The sequence below is a fragment of the Podarcis erhardii genome, assembly GCF_964252035.2.
Source record: "Podarcis erhardii genome assembly, chromosome: 10".
NCBI classification, from domain to species: domain Eukaryota; kingdom Metazoa; phylum Chordata; class Lepidosauria; order Squamata; family Lacertidae; genus Podarcis; species Podarcis erhardii.
The window spans coordinates 73,209,383-73,229,458 of NC_138500.1; the positions used below are offsets into that span (position 1 = coordinate 73,209,383).

Sequence of the window (20,076 nt, forward strand, 5' to 3'; positions counted from 1 at the left end):
CATCTTAATTATGTGTCTTTCTCCCTATTCCCATGCAGAACATGCTTTTCTTTCTGCAACATCTGCAATGGTAGTTTTTTACATTCTTAATGGGCAGAGGTTCCACATCTTTACCTCCAGGCTGAAGATTACACCAGGGTATCAAGATTTGCGAGTGAGACAGATCAGTCTTCATCCAGTTGTGGGGACAGACAAGGTGGATGGCTGGGGGAATGATGTCTTTCCAGACAACTTTGCAATAACGAAAGACAATTCACACATGAAGAGTGGGATGTTTTGTACGCTTAGATTTCTCATCTATTCCCATGGCCTTATCAAATAATCTGGAGCAGAACAACAAACAAATGTAAAATTGGTTCCTATATGCCAAGTAAATACTGCTTTTATTAAGTCTCCTAAGATACTTCTCTTTAATACCTTTGCCACTTGGGTAATTCCGTGTGTAAATAAGGATGCTCTGTTTCTCTGTTTTTAAGATTGCTATAGCTCAGTGCTAACCTCACACTTGAAGAAGAAAAAGAAGCCTACCTTGCCAACTTTACTTTTTCTGATAAAGTTGTTAGACTTTACCCAAACATCTCATTTCTTTAGCTATTTCCTACCCAAAGAAATGAGAAATTGTGAAAACTCTGTGAGATTCCCCCCTCCTTTGAACAGCAGACCCTGTTTTAAGGTAAATCGCCGCAAACGGCACTGCTGGCATGGGTTGCCATACGTCCAGATTTTCCTGGACATCCCCCAATTTCTGTCCAGACACTGCTTCTGACTGCTGTATTCCAGGTATGTCCAGGAAATTTTAGGCATATGGCAACCCTGTAAAGCTCACTGGCCAATGACATTATCAACCCTACACAGGGGCATTGTGAAGATTAAAAAGGATATAATTCAGCTGCTGCTGCTGCACCAAGTTCTTTGGAAGAAACTTAAGACATTAATGTGATTAATAAATAAGTCTTGTACTGATGTAGTTCACTCCAAATAATTTAAATCTTACTTTTAAAATCAGTAATATATTTCTGATTAGCAATTGCTTCAGCCTCATATTTATTTTATAACTGCAACTCTCTAAATGCTATAAAACTCAGCAAGACTAATTACTCGATGTACCCAGAAAATAATGAAAAGAGGAAACACATCAGAGCAAAGCAGAGGAAAGCCTTGAGTGTCACAAGATGATATGGCTCTGTTTTCAGGCTGCTTTGGTCATTAGAACAGCAACACAAATGCAGTCTTTTGACAGTTCTAACTACTAGAAATGATGTTTCATTTCCTCCTCCTTCAGTTCTCCCTTCAACGTAGCAGCTTGTAAGAGTAGCTGCAGTTAGAAAGTCATATAAGAAAGAGGCCAATATAGATGGCAGTGTGAATTGACTGGCTCTTGTCTCAAAATTCCCATGAACAATTAAGGCCCCATCTTCACTGTGCTTTTAAAGTAGTATTATACCAATTTAAACAGTCATGACTTCCACCAAAGAACTGTGGAACTGTTCTTTGTTAGATGTGATGGAAGTTGTGAGGAGACCTCGATTCCCCTCTCAGACTCCAATTCCCAGAGACCCCTGGGAATAGAGGTTTATCGTTAAGCCACTATAAACTTTGAGTGCAAAACAGGTCTCCAACAATTGTCACCACCTGCAACAGACGACATAATTTTGGGGGTGGGGTGGGAACCATGACTGTTTAAAGTGACATGACACTGCTTTAAATGAAGATGGCGGTCTAAGTTTGAAGTGATAAGTATATTTGTGGGGAAATAACACCCACTGACTCTTTGTAGTTAGTTGTACTGACAGTGCATTTAGTTTGTCAGCCTTCTTTCAACTTTTATTGCATTTTTCTTCAGAGCATAATGCTTCATATTCTTCACTTGAAGGTTCCCCCCAGCCAGTTATAAAGGAAGATTTCGCTTGCAGCAATGGACTATTTTTAAACTGCCTAGTGGTTTTGAAATTTCCTATTATTTGTTAGTTTGCTGTTTTCTATACAACTAGAAAAACATTTTCAATGCACTGCCATATACCAGAGATAGTCAACATGGTGCCCTTCAAATGCTTTAATCTGCACTTCACATCAGCCCCACCCAGCGTGAACAATGGTTTGGGATGGTGCTGTAATCCCACAACAGATGCCCTAGGGCAGTGTCACAGCAGCTGGTGACCACTGGCCCAGTGCTGGACCATAGGCTAAAGTTTGAGATGACCCAGGAGCCATGAGAAAAAAGCCAGAGGGCAAATCAGGAGGTGTATATAGAGGGGGGGGGGGTAAGATTGCCTGACTTCTGGGGCAAACCAGAAGTCAGGACCAAATAATAACCAGAGATACAGGAATACGCCAGAGCTCAAGAAGACTTTGCTGCTTGAACAAGGCTCAGCTGAAAACAGGAAGCATTTCGTACATCTTGGGTAGTCAGAGTCAGTTCAGTTTTAGTATGTTGTATACTGCCCTGTGACTGTATGGTAAAGGGAGTATAGAAACAAACAAACAAACAAACAAACACCAAAACTCAGTTTAGAATAATGTAAGAATTGGATCTGACCAAGGTCTGCATATTCCAGTGTTCTTTTCAAAAACAAGAGCACAAGGGGATCCAGTGAGTATTGGCTTGTGATCTCCTGATTAACTGTGGCCTTATATTTTTAAAGCTATTTAATTAATTGTACAATGCCAGTAAAATATTTTTTTTTAAAAAAATAAGTGCACTTAATGGCCAAACCACTGAAAGGTGGAAGACTACGACCAGTGTTGTCTTTACTTCTTGACCTTATGCTTGCATCTATAATGATGGGGAGAAACTGCTATTTTTAAAACGTTAGAACATGAGTTATAATAATAAACAAAATATCACAAACTCATATGAAGTTAGCATTTTCAGCCATAACTGAAATCTTAAGTCCAATGGCCAGAGATCTGGGCAAATTCATACAACCAAGTTTTTGCCACTGTTTAATTTAAAGCATCACATCTCAGCCTTTGAATCTGCCAGTCTGCATTTGTGTTCTCAGTGACAGATAGTTGTTTTAATATGCACAAGTAATATATGGAAAGCTTATTCTCATGCAATCAGATTGCTGAGGGGTGCCTAGATCCAGTCTCTTTATCATGCAATGATGAGAATCCAGCTACTTTTTCTCTCCACCTCTCAATTAACCTTTGCCAAGGATTAATGTGTGTCAAAATGGTCACTGTCACAGCTAGCAGATGCAAAGCCCTGACTTGTGTTGTAATATCTACATGCTAAGCTGCCAAATGTCGCACTCTGGGCATGTTTTCATGTACTGGTGTCATACAACAAGGCTTTTTGCACTGCAAAATTCCACAGAACAGTGTATGAGGGCAGCTGTCAAAAGCTATACAGTTTTATAGCGTCGGCATTTAAAATTCGATTGCAGTGCCTAGGATGAGAACTGTCCACAAGAATGCAGTAAACTGTACATATGAAAATAGTAAACAGCCATACATCAGGTCTGACAAGTTATCTGTGTAGACTAGTATTGTCTAACTGGAAACAACTTTTTAGGGCATCAGGAAGTGGCCCTACATTGGCTATTATTTCATCTTCTTAAGTGTAGATGCTGGGGGTTTAATTCATGGGCTCTTTCGCTGAGCTATGGAATCTTCCCTTGTCAACTAACTGCACTTTGTAGACCTTGAAATGGTCTTAAAACATGGAATAATTTGGTTTATTAAGTTTGGACCACACCTGGATAGGAGGAGAAGTTCCATGTAAGCTATCATGGGGTACTTGAAACAAGGGCAAGCAACAATAAACCAACAATAGCTGTGTTCACATAGTCATACTAGCAAACCACCAAGCACAGGCTGCACGGCTCCACTGTCCACAACTTTAGCAATACAGGTGAAGAAAAGCCTAAAGACTGTTCATGTTCGCATGCACTGGTACTTCATTTTCTGTATTTGATTACCAGTGGTAGATTTGTGATCTGTGGAGTCCTCTGTGCGCAGACATTATCCATTCATCTAAGTAAATGTGATTATGTAAAAAAAAATTATAGAGCAAAATACATAAGAATCACTTCATTAATAACATGGTTTTTGTTTTTTCCTATTACATTATTAAATGGAGACTTTTTGTTTCTAATTAATTATATATTAATTAGACCGAACCCAATGGTTCCTCTTCATTCTGGAGAAGAGTGACTAGTGGGGTGCCACAGGGTTCTGTCTTGGGCCCGGTCTTATTCAACATCTTTATCAACGACTTGGATGATGGACTCAAGGGCATCCTGATCAAATTTGCTGATGACACCAAACTGGGAGGGGTGGCTAACACCCCAGAGGACAGGATCACACTTCAAAACGACCTTGACAGATTAGAGAACTGGGCCAAAGCAAACAAGATGAATTTTAACAGGGAGAAATGTAAAGTATTGCACTTGGGCAAAAAAAATGAGAGGCACAAATACAAGATGGGTGACACCTGGCTTGAGAGCAGTACATGTGAAAAGGATCTAGGAGTCTTGGTTGACCACAAACTTGACATGAGCCAACAGTGTGACGCGGCAGCTAAAAAAGCCAATGCAATTCTGGGCTGCATCAATAGGAGTATAGCATCTAGATCATGGGAAGTAATAGTGCCACTGTATTCTGCTCTGGTCAGACCTCACCTGGAGTACTGTGTCCAGTTCTGGGCACCACAGTTCAAGGAGGACACTGACAAACTGGAACGTGTCCAGAGGAGGGCAACCAAAATGGTCAAAGGCCTGGAAACAATGCCTTATGAGGAACGGCTAAGGGAGCTGGGCATGTTTAGCCTGGAGAAGAGGAGGTTAAGGGGTGATATGATAGCCATGTTCAAATATATAAAAGGATGTCATATAGAGGAGGGAGAAAGGTTGTTTTCTGCTGCTCCAGAGAAGCGGACACGGAGCAATGGATCCAAACTACAAGAAAGAAGATTCCACCTAAACATTAGGAAGAACTTCCTGACAGTAAGAGCTGTTGGACAGTGGAATTTGCTGCCAAGGAGTGTGGTGGAGTCTCCTTCTTTGGAGGTCTTTAAGCAGAGGCTTGACAACCATATGTCAGGAGTGCTCTGATGGTGTTTCCTGCTCGGCAGGGGGTTGGACTCGATGGCTCTTGTGGTCTATTCCAACTCTATGATTCTATGATTCTATATATGTTTTTAATGTTTGATGTTTTATTATGCTTTTATATTTGTTGGAAGCCAGCCAGAGTGGCTAGGGCAAGTCAGTCACATGGACAGGATAATAATAATAATAATAATAATAATAATAATAATAATAGCTGCTGCTGATGCTACTACTACTACAAAGGTATTTTAGGAGCAAAATGAATGATACTTCGAAGCTTGTCAGAAAATATTCACATATGTTAAAAGCTCTTGTGCTATAGCAGAATGTAAATATTTCTGCAGCTAAACTGAATTAAAGTACAATACAGATTTAAACTTTTTTGTATTCTCCCCTTCCCTTCCTTTTCCACTTAGCCTAATTAAGCTATTGTCTTAAATCCACCCATCATTAATGAGGATGAAATTTGGCAAAACATTTTTTTTAAAAAAAATGTTGAACCAAGCATCCCCTTCCATTAAAAAATGGTATATGTAAGAAAAACCCAACCTATTTATTTTACAAACAGACTTACATTTTGTGTAACTCAGAGATACTGAAAGAAGCAAACAGCAAGACTGTTCAGGGAAGCTGAGTCCTGATCTTTTCTACTGTGTAGATGTGGCCCTCAAGTAAACAATTATGAGCATGCTCAGAACAGATTATTGCCTCCTTTGCATAACAGAAAATAAGACTTGCTAATGTGGTTAGTTTGCCATCGTGGTGATGAGAGGCAGAGGAAACAGGACAGCCACAGCTTAGAGCCAGGAGGTCTCTTCAGTAATCACAAGCTGTAGCTCACCCTGCATCAGTTATCTACTACCATAGATGACAAGATAAAATAAAAAAATTCCTTCCAGTAGCACCTTAAAGACCAACTAAGTCAGTTCTTGGTATGAGCTTTCGTGTGCATGCACACTTCTTCAGATACTTCTTCAGATTCTTCAGGTATCTGAAGAAGTGTACATGCACACGAAAGTGCATACCTAGAACTAACTTAGTTGGTCTTTAAGGTGCTACTGGAAGGAATTTTTTTATTTTGTTTTGACTATGGCAGACCAACACGGCTACCTATCTGTAAATAGATGACAAGAACCAACAGTACTTGCACCCCTTTGTAAAAATGGATAACCACAACCCTCGTACCTTTGCACCACTGAGGACAGATTTAATCAGTGCTGGAACAGAGTTTCAGTAAGTTCCAGCTGAAAAAAAGCCCTAGACTTTAATTATCACTGCTCCCACCTGACACACTAACAGTATTAGGAAAACCTAGGCATGCCAGCTTGTGACAGGCTTGGGGGGAAATTCTTCTGTTAGAAAGCATTTCAAAAAAGGAATAAAACCATAAAGTAGCCTCTTTAAAAGAATACCATGAGCAAGGTAAACCTATTCATACAAATAGCTTTACCTATATCTATTAACAAAAATGTGGGGGGACAACAAGGTGCACACAATAAACTAAGTACTATCAGCTTAGGGGGGAAGGCACATTATTTTCTTGTAAAGTGTAGGAAAATAATGTCATAAACCTGGCATTGCACTGCTGAATAAGGAGACCTATCATTCATTTTTTTAAATCCTATGAAGATAGACCCTCTTTGAACTATCTTATTTTGCAGTGTCTTGGCTCGTTATGTGCCTTTGTAGACCACCTACTTCATTAGATGTATCTAATTGCTTGGAATTTGGCTTAATTGACTGTTCTCTGTGAAAAAATGAACCCCAAGTATCCTTTCAATTAGCATGATCATATTACCCCTCACATCTTCCACTTCAGAAAGAAAATGTGGAGATGGGGGAAATAATCCAAACACTATGTTTAATATCTAGCTAAATATGCTTCAGAAGTATAACTTGCTTATTCAAGGCTCCTCCACACAAACACATCCTACGGTGTTTTATCATACTTCAAAGGGGTGTGTATGTGAGCGTTGTTGGTGTAACGTGAACAATGGGTTACTTTACAGTGCTGGGGCTCATGTCTTGAATTAGCACATGCCCCACATCTGCATGTTCAGAGATAAGAGACCAGGTGTGCTGAGTTACTCTAGCAACACCAGCAAGGCCAAGTCTATGACTCCTGGAGTCGTTCCTATTGGTTCAGGAATGTAGAGACAGGTATAATGGTCTCTTGGCTAGGACATTGTTTTCATTATGCCTTGTCCTGTCCTGATGCTCTCCTGTTTCGCTGTCAGGGTCTTACTCTGAATCTGTGAGAGTTAAGGGGAAATGGTGTGGGTTTTACGCAGCAGCATTAGCTAGCATAGTGATCGTGTTTGTGGATCTGTACATATGTATCTTTACCTGAAAGATCAGAATAACTGTACACAATAGATAGCAGTATTTAGCTATTCTTCTGGGGCTCTGCATACTCTGATGATACATCACACTGAACTTCCAACTGACTTCCACAAGTCACCAACAAGTGTGTGTGTGTGTGTGTGTGTGTGTGTGTGTGTGTGTGTAAAAGAACATGTGACCAAATCTTTCTGCCTTTCACAAAAAAATACAGCATACAGAATTTACAAACAATGAATGACCATCATATGATATCATAGATGTAGGAAATCATAATATGAAGATCACTGGTTTGCTGTGGTGGGACAAGGCAAGCAGTTAAATGCAATTAAATAAATAAACCATATTATTTGAGGGACAAAGGTGGGGTAACTCTCTTACAGTTCTGTTCCTGTGCTTTTTATGAAAACAATAAAGCGCCAAATAAAGACCAGATCATCAAAATCCCACACACACATTCTGTGTTCACTACGGAAATGCTATGAACCTGTCTCTGAATTTAATATAAATCTTTATAAATATAGGCAAATAAATACATAGAAACAAGAAGAATTGTGAAAGGTACTAATAGGTTAGTAGCTTGTGAGTTCATTAGAGCGGTGTACAACTGCTCTTCTTGAGAAGGGGGGACAAGAGTGGGAAGTCATTCCTCTGGAAGTTCAGGAGTTTAGCATTAGAATTGTTATACTACATGCATACGCAAGGAAATATTCATAAAGTCAAAACAGGCATTTGCCAATGCAGAGAACATTCAGCAAATTAATTGATCCCTTAGAAACCTGAGGAACAAGCAGGTTCCGAAGTCCTGGGCTTCACAACTGTAACAGAAAACAATGAACTGAAGAGCACAAGTTCTATCTAGTAACTTTGGCTGATTTGTTTGCTAGCAGCCATAGACAATCACTACTTCACTTCACTAGGCACTTGTCTTTTTCTGCCACTGTGTTTATGAGGCATGGTTATTGCTGGGGTTTGTTTTTGTGTTTTGTAAAATATTTATAAAAGAGATATGTTTGCTGACTATTAAAAAAGAAAGTAAACATGCATATGGCCTTGTAAACTGTACACATGGGAGCCAACTCCTAGGGGTTGAGGTTCCTTTGGGGGCCCCAATAAAATATTTGAGAGGAACGGGCCCCCAAAGTTGATGGGCATCGTCATTCAAATGGTGTTCATGTGCTGTGTCTTGTGGTTGATTATGCAGAGCGGGGCTTACCTGCCCCCCCAATATTTTATTCAAGTTGGCACCCCTGATTGTACACATTGGTCAGTAGTCAAAGCAAAACATGGATGGCTAGTCTCTAGCAGGGCAATGTTGACCTAGTGAGTGTCAAACGACTGCAAATTTGGACCTGGATCACACTCATGCAAACACATCTATTCACAAAGGGACTTGTCTATGAATACTTCACTTTGCTGTCCACTAACATGAGTTTGACCAAACTGCAGGAGGCAGCGGAAGACAGGAGTGCCTGGCGTTCTCTGGTCCAGGGGGTCACGAAGAGTCGGACACGACTAAATGACTCAACAACAACAAACCACATATTGCATTCGCTTTTAACAGATAAGAAGTTGCTCCTTTGCAATTATATAGTTATTTAATTTTAATTGGACAATCATCTGATTAATTTGTTAAAAGCTAGAAAGCCAATCAGCATTTTATTAAGAAAAACTTTAATCTTTTAACGTTAATCTTTTACGGCCCTACTTTCCAGACTACAGCTGCTCTCCAGGAGTCAGCTCTTACGAACTTGAAATAGCTATTAAATCTGCAGCTCCATCTGGAATGGAAAATGGCAGATAAAATAATTAGAATCTTACAGCAGTGTTAAGAGGTCTTTGGAGGTGCTTAGAAAGCAGGGGAAGAGAGAAGACATCAGCTTCCAGTAAGCTTCTGTTAACAATGCAGTCTGTTCATTACACAAGGCTAAAGTACCTGCAAGGTGCTAATTAATTCAATACCATCATGCATTTTGTTTTTAATAAGGTGTTTGTTGGGGAGGGTGGATTGTTAGACTGAAAAGGATAATGCATCTGTGTTTTCTTTCCAGTGGTATTTAAATGGCACAAAAGATTGAAGTGGCACAGGACTCAGTTTCCGCCTTTCAGAAGCTAAGCCATTTCTAATTAGTTTTGTGATCAATACGTGGAGGTGATCCATGATCCTGGTTCATACATCTAGCTAAAATTGAATGACTAAAAAAATATAAGAAGCCCAAAAGCTTTGCGAACATTTTTCCCAATCAGACGTAGGCTGTAGCAGACAATGAAGAGGGGCGCCAGTGTTCACCTAACCTTCAGTCACCTGTGTTGCTACTGAATACAGTACAAAGACAAGGAAAGGTGGCGAAGTCAGCACGGTGCATTGGCCGGGTGCCATATTGGTTCCACTGACGCATTTGCACTGCACCAAGCTTGCCACCACCTCTCCCTTCTCCCTCACAGTCTTAGCAGCAATGTGGGCAGCTGGAGGCCAGGTGAGTGCCACTGTCTGCTACAGATAATTTTATTTTTTGTTTTCTGATCTTTTCACCATGTGATGCTTTGCTTTAAAAAAGTTGCATATCCAGATGAAATGGAATAAATTTGAATTATACTCTATGCTGGCCCCATGGCTGTGAAAGTCCCTCTTGGTGGGTCTGCACCCAATCTCTATGCTGCAGACTTTTTTCAGCATCCTGGAAACAGCCATGTGCCCAGACCGTTAGTCAAGACACCTTCAGAAACTTCTGTATATAACTCAATGCTCTGAATCAATATCTATCAGCAAGCTTTAATATACTGTATCTCAAGAAATTAAAGCGGAGGACTTATTTTTGGAAAGATACTGGTTGTACCTAATAACTACTTCCTAGAAGACACTTGCATTTTTCTGCATACATATAAGTAGAAGGCAAATGTAGCAGAAAGATCCAGCCTGTTAAAATTCAAATTGTATACTCCTTACATTTTTATGTGTAAGGACAATTAATATCATGGACTCGGCTGCAAGAAAATTGCTCCAGCTAACCAACCATTTCAGTTCAATCAAATGTAACTTCAAATATAACTGTAAAATGCCCAATTCAGAGAATATCATTTATTTTATATGCACCCTTATCCATTCTCTCTTCAAAGCATAACACTTCTTCAAGAAAAGAAAAGCAGCTCCTTGCACTTTAAAATCAGCATTGAGCATACCAGGTTTATTTTCAAACACATCAGCCTGTACTTCCATGTCACAACTAAGTTAATATTTTAGTTGATAAATCAAATGGTCTTTGTCCTGGAGAGGACTGGCGAGTGGTCACTTTCTGCGCCACAGAACTGATCAAGCTGGAAAGGCATAGATCTGGACAGTAACCACAACTGGACACTACTGAAAACACCATGTGAGAACAGGACATAACAGAATTAAAATAAGAAGAAAAGGGATATGTCATGTTCAGATAAGTGACGTGATGATAAAGATAACCAGGCAAGGAAGAATGGCAATTAAATGTTTTTTCCCCTCCCAATGTACCAGCAATTCAGTATTGTGCATTTTTCCTTTACAGTAATTTCTTCAGAGTCTGTGACACTTCTGTAATATGCACCTAATATATGCAGATAAAGTCCATTTTAATTAGCAGCGTGTTCAAATTTGGTGTGGGGAAGAATTATGAGCCAATACTTAATAAAAACTGCTGCCTTTTAATTTGAGTGTACATTTAACAAGGTCTCTACCATTCCTTTGCAATCTTAAGTCACCCTTTTTAGTAATTATCCCATTCACTTCAGCTTTAAATTATAGATGCAAGCATTAAAAAGCTATTAAAACTTTATTATAGAAGGTGCCATTAAAAATGAATGGAAAATCGAGGTTGAAAGATGCATTCTGTAAAATAGATTTTTCTTTTTTGCCACTCTTCCAAGGTAGGGCTTCCAGTGCATTGACAGTATCCAAAGAGGGATGTTTGAAATGAGCATGAGAGGCTGAGGCGTGATGTTTGGCATTTCAATATGAAACATTGGCAGGTTTGTGAAATTCAGAATCTGCTTGTTTGTTTAGGAGTTCTTTGCCTGCACATAAAGGATAGTAGAAAAAAGACACAGAACCGAAAAATTGCACAAAACAAATGAAATACCATGAAAATCCCTGAAACGAGAAGTAATCAACTAGAAATATTATCTAATGGAAATAAACTAAATAATAAGAATCAAAAAGTTTAAGGGAAAAATTAGAAAAACCTAAAATTGAACAAAGCCTTAACGGGATTCCGGCTACAAACCTCGTTTCACTGAACTATTCAGATTCCTCAAAAGGAAACAGAAAAATCATAAACCTTAAATGACCAAAATTCAAAAAAGGGGGATATGCCTTTCTTTGAATTTGTGCCATTTAGGTTTTTTAAACCTTTTTGTAAAGGAACACTAGAATTTTCACAGCTGAGTCCTCAACTCTTTATTACTGTGCTTTGCTTCCTTTAAGTTGGGCTTTGTCTAAAACTTGCCATTTAGTTTTTCAAACCTTTTTTGTAAATTCAGTATTAGAAACTGTATCTTTGAGTCCTCAATCCTTTATTACTGTGCTTTGCTTCACCTAGGTCGAGATAGGATTATAATAGCTCAGAATTTTTGGGAGTTTTACCCCCCTTTTTTTAAATATTTCCATTAGATAATATTTCTAGCCAATTACTTCTCATTTCAGGGATTTTCACGGTATTTCATTTGTTTTGGCCTATAAATAAAGTAAGAAATGTAATGAATAAGGTGTATGATTCAACTTGTTTTAATCCTTCCACCACATTTTAGCTCGTTTCCTATTAGCTTAGGGGTCAGCAAAGTTACCGCGCCTCAGGCCAGTGTCTCCAGCACCGATCGCATGGTGGGCTGGAGGGTGGGGAAGCGCGTGCCCATATGCGTGCATGCACGCTATTTCCAGCACACGCCTGGGTCGGAGGAGCACCGGAAATAGCTTGTGCACATGTGCACAGGCCTCCTCCGACCCAGATGTGCACCGGAAATAACGCTTGTGCATGCGCAAATAAAACTTGCACATGCACACCAGCTATTTCTGGTGCTCCTCCAACCTGGAAGTGGGCAGCCGCGCAGCCCAGCTAAGAGTGGGAGGTGGCAGTGGGCAGCGGGGGTTGCTGCAGGCCGGGTAAACGAGTCCCTCGGCCCTTATCCGCCCACAGCCCTTAGTTTGGGAACCCCTGTATTAGCTTATTCCAAGGAGCAACGCTCTGGCCCTCTCAGGGCTGTTTGTGTGGCTGCTGTTCCCATGCTGTTGAGTCCCTCTCCCCATCCATCATGCTCAAGGCAGAATCAGCTGTAATGTTGATCAATGGGTTGCTACCAAAACAAAAACTTCTCATTGGGCCCTTCTTCTCACCCTTTCAAGTACAGTGGTGCCCCGCAAGACGAACGCCTCACAAGACAGAAAACCCGCTAGACGAAAGGGTTTTCTGTTTTGGAGGTGCTTCGCAAAACGAATTTCCCTATGGGCTTGCTTCGCAAGACGAAATGTCTTGCGAGTTCCTGCGGGTTTCCCCCCCCCTTTTTCCCCCTTTTCCTAAGCCACTAAGCCGCTTATCAGCTGATCCGCTGATAAGCTGCTTATCAGCTGATCCGCTAAAAGCCGCTAAACCGCTAATAGCGCTAATCTGCTAAGCTGTCAATGGGCTTGCTTCGCAAGACGAAAAAACCGCTATACGAAGAGCCTCACGGAACGGATTAATTTCGTCTTGCAAGGCACCACTGTAGAGGGCTGCTAGCACACCCCTAGTGTGAAGCCATGACACTTGGCATGCATCTGAGATGTCTGTACATCAGCACAGACATCTGCACAGTGAAAGACTTCTTTCCTAATGATGATAAGTGTGATGGCAGAAATGTCTGTGATGAAAGGTGGGAAAGGTGGGAGCAGCTGCCGCTCTTTTTGGAGAAACCAGCAGCAGGACCTCCCACTACTCATCAATCCTGGCCAGCTCCCACCAGTGCCATGGCAGCAGTTAAGTGCCAAAACCCACCAGCGCCACCTTCTACCCTATGAGAAGGGGAAATGAAGGAAGAAAAAGAGACGTGAATGACTCTGAAGGAAGAATGGCAGCACTGTGAGATCCAGAGCAATGGAATGGAGGAGGTGAAAGAGGTGAGAAATGGAGAAGCTGGCACCGGGGCAGCTAGAGACAAACAAGGACAAGAATATAGGGGCACAGCCAGCATCTAAAAATATACACAGTGTTGTATCAATAGTTGTGCTATAGGAAAGCAGCTCACACAATCCCACTTCTGCTTCCCCATCCTCCCCGCCTCTGCTTAAGAGCTCCCTGTAGCCTCTCCCAAAATACACAACAAATGGTTGGGGATCTGAAGGCAGGAGTGCTGGGTCATATGGGCTGCAGTGCTAGATCTTGCTCCAGCGGAAGCTTCAATTTGCCAGTCAAGATCATTGCTGATTTGGAGCTAATGTGAAGCCAAACCAATCTCCATTCCCCCTCCCAAAGAGGTTTGCTTTGTCTGTAACTCATGCTGTACTGCAAGGATTCCATCACCCCAAAACAAGTTGGGTACTATATATATATATATATATACACCAATGAGCTCAATTTCACCCAGAGGACAAGTGTTCCTTGCTCAAGTCCAATGGCAAAAAAGACATTCTACAGAGCTGATTCCATTTCGTAAAACAGCCATTAGAAAAATGAAAAATTACACTGAAAGGTACGCTTAGCAGACAGATCCGTGTGCAAACTAATTTGAACAGACATTTTCTTTAAAAAGTAGGCCAGAAGAAATGAATGATTACTTCCGGCTAAAACTGAGCAAATTAAATTATGAGAAGCTTAATACGTTTATTCAAAATTAAATTGCATAACCTAATGTCAAGGTTATTATATTCTATATACACCATTTCCTCATCCCAGTTCAAAAGAGAAAGGTGCATGCTTTGCTTCATGCTGATACTGTGTTAACGCTAGAATTTCTTTCACTGAATGGATTCATAAAATATTATATTTCTCAGTACAATTTGGCAAAACTTTCCTGGCAGTGAAATTGGATGAATTCTGTGCACCTTGTGCCAGAATGTACAAGTCCGCCATCTTTCCTTCTTGTTGAAAACACAGGAAAATAAAGTGAAACTGCAGGAGAGTGTTTATCAAGTCAGTCAGACAGCCACCCATCCAAGTTCTGTATAGTTGGAAAATTCCAACAAGTAGAATTGCCACTGAAATTTTGCTTTCAGCAAATTTCAAAGTAAATGCACAATGAAAAGGACATCTGGGGGGGGGGGGGTTTCCTAACATTAGTTACACCTAGATTTCATATACAGGCAATATTACCAAGAGACTGATGCCGGCAAGAGCAATGGTGTAGAAGAGCTGCAGGCTCAGATGGGAACCCCGCAAACGTTAGAAATTTGTTTCACTCCTTAAAGAAGGCATGAGAGAATATTGATCACATTAATCAAGCAATTTCAAGTAAGAACTCTGAGCCACTAGTTGGAATTCTATTTTGGGTCAGTTGCTAATTAAATGACAGAAGTCTATCATTTTCTTAAAGGTTCACAACATGTATCTCTTGACTAGCAAAATTTTATTTCTGCTGTGCATAATGATGGACATATGCTCCTTTTGTAGCCAGAGTTGGAACAGGATTTTAGGAAGCAAGAGATTGTGATATCTCAAAGATATCTCAGTGACATCTGGTCAAGTATTAAGAGTAAATCAGGGAAATAATGAATGTGTGAGCTACTCTTAGGCTGGCATCTAAATTAATTTACAGTGCAGTCCTAACCGTCAGAAATAAGTCCTCTTGAATTCAATGGGGACTTACTCTCAGATGAGTGGGGTTGGGATTGCAGCTCAAATCTCACTTCCAAATCACAGATTTAACATTGATTTTAATAAGTTATCATAGCATTACAAATGTTTGAGAGTCAATCTCCACTGCCTGTTAACTACAAAACAAGCTAGCAAAGTTTTCCTCAACAGCATCCAACTGTATACATATGGCATATCTTGAGGCAGCCAGGTTGAAACAAGCGTGAAATGTACAAAGCATATTGTAAAATTAGAAAATGGGAGCCATCAATATTCGGGGAAAAAAGAGTGAAGAAAAACTCACCGCAAACTCATCCTGCCACTGATGTTCTTTCTGAAATCTCTCTGCTGCTTCAGCAAGGCGCTAAAGGAATGAAAATAATAAGATTTAGCTGTCAAATAATTTTCAAACAAGGTGCATTGCAAATTAGAGGGATCCTACTATCTTCCCAATATAAAACACCTGGTCAACAACACTGAGAACATGTGCACACTACAGACTTACATTAGTATACCCATGGAATCCCCTCAGTTAAGTTCCTCTCAACAAAGTACAGTCCTCAGGGACTTCAGTTACTATTAAGTCAGTTTAAACTGTAATGTACACACATTAGTGACTAAAGGTACCTTATGACAGATATGATGGCACCTGCCCTGAAAATCTGAGGAGCAAACAAGTTTAAAATCTAAACAAATATTCTTCAGTTGTAAGCAAGTTCTACAGAACAAGAGTCATATCAATTGCACTTCTGAAAGATCATATGAATGTGACTTTCAGCATCCTATTATAAATATTTCACATCTACGGTATATAATCTTTCCCTTCCTCTACTGTGCTTTGTTTATGTATTCCAACTTCCTTATATTTAATTGTATCACATTTTAAATTAGGTTTTTAGTTTTCTTGGAGGGTTCTTTTATCACAACAGAAAGACAGGGTACAAACAAATAAAATCTGATTTGTTTGCAACACGCAAATAATCTCATCCACTTCTTTTTGAATATGAGATAATAATCTCATCCACTTCTTTTTTTCATTCAGTGATCCTCAGCAATTCATATTACCAAAGTTGTTGAGAACACAGAAATGCATTTCCATAATGTTCATTGTGTAAACTCTGTGCTGCAACCAGGGTTCATAGTCCTTTCCATGATAATAATGCCAGCAGCTGGAGGGATAAATCCAGCCAATGGTTCAATACCATGATAGGGCACAGCATACACAGATATTTGTAGAAATAGGGAATATGTCAATAAGAGGTGGAGAAAATCAGGAAGAGGAAGCAATAAGTAAAACAGTGAAGGGGGGCAGCTAATAGAAACAGAATATATTGGTGGACTGTTTCACACATTCATGTAAATCACTTGATGAATAGCGGCTAAATGTGTGCACTGTGACTGAGCCACAAGGAAAGTGTGTTCTTTGCAAGTGTGAAGTGTTGTTTTGTTAGAGAAACCAACCCAAAATGCCACAGAAGTGAAGGCTAAGTTGATTTTTATGAGATGCAGTATGACTTTATAGCTCAAGTAAACATTTTAGATGACACAATATTTCCTACTGATAATTCTCACATGACTCCCTGTGGTTCTTCATTTATTTCTTCTTTGTTCTTCTTTTATTATTGTTGGCCACAAGGGTTGGAAAAATAAAAATGTATATTAAAGAAAGATTGTGGGAGAAGGCAATATTAATGTTCTCTCCATTGGGTTAGATCCGTGGTGGCCAGACACATGTGCAAGTCATCCCTTTATGCTCCCAGTCACTAAGTGATTAGCAGGCAAGGGTGAGGCCAAGACTGAAGGAATCTCTCTTCCAAGGCTTTAAACACTAGATATTAATTCCACATAGAATGTGGTTGTGACTGCAATTGCCCAACGTGAGTGGAGGCCTTATTAATGTCCTTACTAAGTTCAGACAAACTCCATGTTTTCAGTAGTTATGTGAACAAGACTTCAGTCAGACAGCACTAATGGGAGTACAAGCCTTGGTTCCAGGTTGTGATTAGTTGGAGCAATCCTGAGTTCAAACATAACACTAAGCCAAACCATGGCTTATTTTATTTATCATGTTTAACAAAATTTATAGACCACTTATTCAGAGAAAACTCTAAGCAGTTTATATAAAGTAGTATAAAATATTTATAAGAAAATACCAATAAAATCAATTTATCCCCTGGTAATGTGGCAGCAGGAGTGGAAAGAAGTGCAGCAGCGGCAATATTTGCTCAGGAATCCATGCACTCCCTCATTTGCATTCAGGGGCTTGAATAACTCCAAGAAGCGATGAGCTATGCCCTGCAGGGCCACCCAAGATGGACAGATCATAGCCAAGATTTTAGACTAAATGTGATCCACCTGAAGAAGGAACTGGCAATCCACTCTGGTATTTTGCCAAGAAAACTCCATGGACATAAAAAAGGAGAAGCTTTGAGAAGAAAGTGAGAGTTTCCAAGGCATGCTCTGGTTCATGGGGTCACGGAGAGTCGAACACAACTAAGACGACTAAACAACAACAATGAACTGAGTCAATGTATAGGAAGCCCTCTGACCACTCAAAAAGAACCACCAACTAACTGTTGTTTCTGTTGTTGTTTCCCAGAAGGTGGAAGAAGCAACAATGGGATCATTTATCTTCAGCTGGTCGTCACTGCCAGGAAGAAACGGATTGATGAAGTGGAAGTACTCAGAAACTGGGAAGGAAGTGACCATGTCCTCTGGGTTTCAAGGGAGGCAAGGGAAAGTTGAGTGTAGTTAGACTCTGGACTTTAAGAAGGCCAATTTCAAAAAGTTTAAGGAGATACTGGGTGAGATCCCTTGGTCAGAATCAGAAATACTCAAAGAGAAGTGAGTCCAAAATGGATTGGAGTTTCTAAAAGGAGAAATATTGAAGGCCAAAATGCAGACAATTCCAACAAGAAAGAAAAGTGGGAGGCATCTAAGGAAACTGGTGTGGCTGCAAAAGGAGCTTACAGATGAGAGTTAAGAAATGGAAGAAAGGGGAAATCAGAAAGGAGAAGTATACACGAGTAGCCAACAGTTGCAGGGGGAAGGCCAGGCTGACTAAAGTTCAGAATGGGTTCAGGCTTGCAAGAGTGGTTAAAAATAATAATAAAAGTTTATTTGGCTATGTCCTAAGTAAGAGGAAAAACCAGTAGGTGGTCAGTCCTCTGTGTGGAGAATATGGAAAAATGCTTTTGGGTGACAGAAGAAGGTGGAACTAACTCAACATCTACTTTGGCCAACCTGGTGATAACTGAATAAATGATGTAGGGAGGGAGCTGCAGCCCCAAATAGGAAAAGAGGTAGTAAGGGAACACCTAGCTACTGTAAATGAATTCAAATCTCTATAAGACGCACCAGACCACAAGACGCACCTAGTTTTTGGAGGAGGAAAACAAAGAAAAAAATATTCTGAATCTCAGAAGCCAGAACAGCAAGAGGGATCACTGCGCAGTGAAAACAGAAATCCCTCTTGCTGTTCTGGCTTCTGGGATAGCTGCACAGCCTGCATTCGCTCTATAAGACGCACACACATTTCCCCTTACTTTTTAGGAGGGAAAAAGTGAGTCTTATAGAGCAAAAAATACGGTAATCTTGGAGCCCTCGTCTATGATCTTTGGGCATTCTTGGAAAACAGGTAAGGTCCCTGCAAACTGGAGGAGGGCAAATGTTGTCCCCATTTCTTTCTTCCTTTCTTTTTCTTTTTTTGATGGAATCACAAACTTTGTGCTGTGGAAATATGATAGCCATCTTCAAATATCTCAAGAGCTGTCAAATGGAAGATGGGGCAAGCTTGTTTTCTCCTGCTCTGGAGGTGGGACTAAAACCAGTGGCTTCAAGTTACAAGAAAGGAGATTCCAACAAAACATCTGCTCTGGAGGTGGGACTAAAACCAGTGGCTTCAAGTTACAAGAAAGGAGATTCCAACGAAACATCAGGAGTAACTTCCGGGTTAGCGCCTCTGGCAATGGCGGAATTCCTCTGATAGGGAGGAATTTACTCCGTGGAAACAGGGTCTGGCCGCCACGGCGAAGGTGGAGACCCACTAAAAATCACAGGCGGGAGAAGCCTGTGAACCTGGGATTCGGCTGGCACCTTTTGCGCCTCCCCTATTCGCGGGGAGACCCGGTTTCGGGGATCCGGAGCGACGTGGGGTGAGCAGCGCAGTGCTTTGAATTGATTGCTTCTTTCACGGAGTGAAGCCGCATTGTTGTTGCCGGAGAGCGCTGACTTTTTCCTGTGGACAATTCGATTTTAAACAACTACCCGTGAGTAGAACGGAAAATTGGATCTATAAATGTCTTAATTTGGCACCGAAACGAGAAGGTTTTAAACAGGAAGTCCGCCTTCCCCTTTTGTAAATAGATTGAAGCAAAGACGCTGCAAGCTAAGGTCTTGGAAAGTCTTCCGCAAAGGATTAAACTTCCATCGATTAAAACTATTAAACCCCCCTTGGAAGCAGGAGAAGAGGGGGGAAAATTTGGATCGCGCAAGCCTGCAGGAGAGAGTGTTGAAAATTAAATCACCACCGCTCTGAACCTGGAAAGGGGCTGCCAATAAGATTGACGTTTTGAAGTTCATTGGCTGTGAATAGAACGTATCTTGACAGTTAGCTAAATAAGAGAAATATATTGTTTCCATTGTCCTCTTCTGCGTTTAAAAAGGAGGAAAAGTAACTGAAAATTGAAACTATATTTACTGTTTTAACTGTGCTTAAAAGGATTGACACAAATAGAAACTGTTTCCCTCTAGAGGGAGCCTTTGAAACTGTTATAAGAGCTGAGCTGGGGGAACCAGCTGCAAGATAAGAGACTGTGAGAATCAGGGATTGACCTTGGACTATTTGAGAATGTCGACAGAAGAAGCTTTAGTGATTGCATTATGCAAGATAAGTCACT

The 20,076-nt window shown here is 40.5% G+C and overlaps 1 protein-coding gene across 5 annotated transcripts in view; it reads right to left on the bottom strand.

Moving 5' to 3' along the window:
• CACNA2D1 (calcium voltage-gated channel auxiliary subunit alpha2delta 1) overlaps positions 1–20,076 on the bottom strand; it is a 390,752-nt gene that overhangs the window by 181,752 nt on the left and 188,924 nt on the right. For all 5 annotated transcript variants that reach the window (XM_081879076.1, XM_081879074.1, XM_081879077.1 and 2 more), the window contains exon 4: positions 15,483–15,542. In XM_081879076.1, the coding sequence (XP_081735202.1) occupies positions 15,483–15,542 (60 nt within the window). The remainder of the gene's footprint in view (positions 1–15,482; positions 15,543–20,076) is intronic.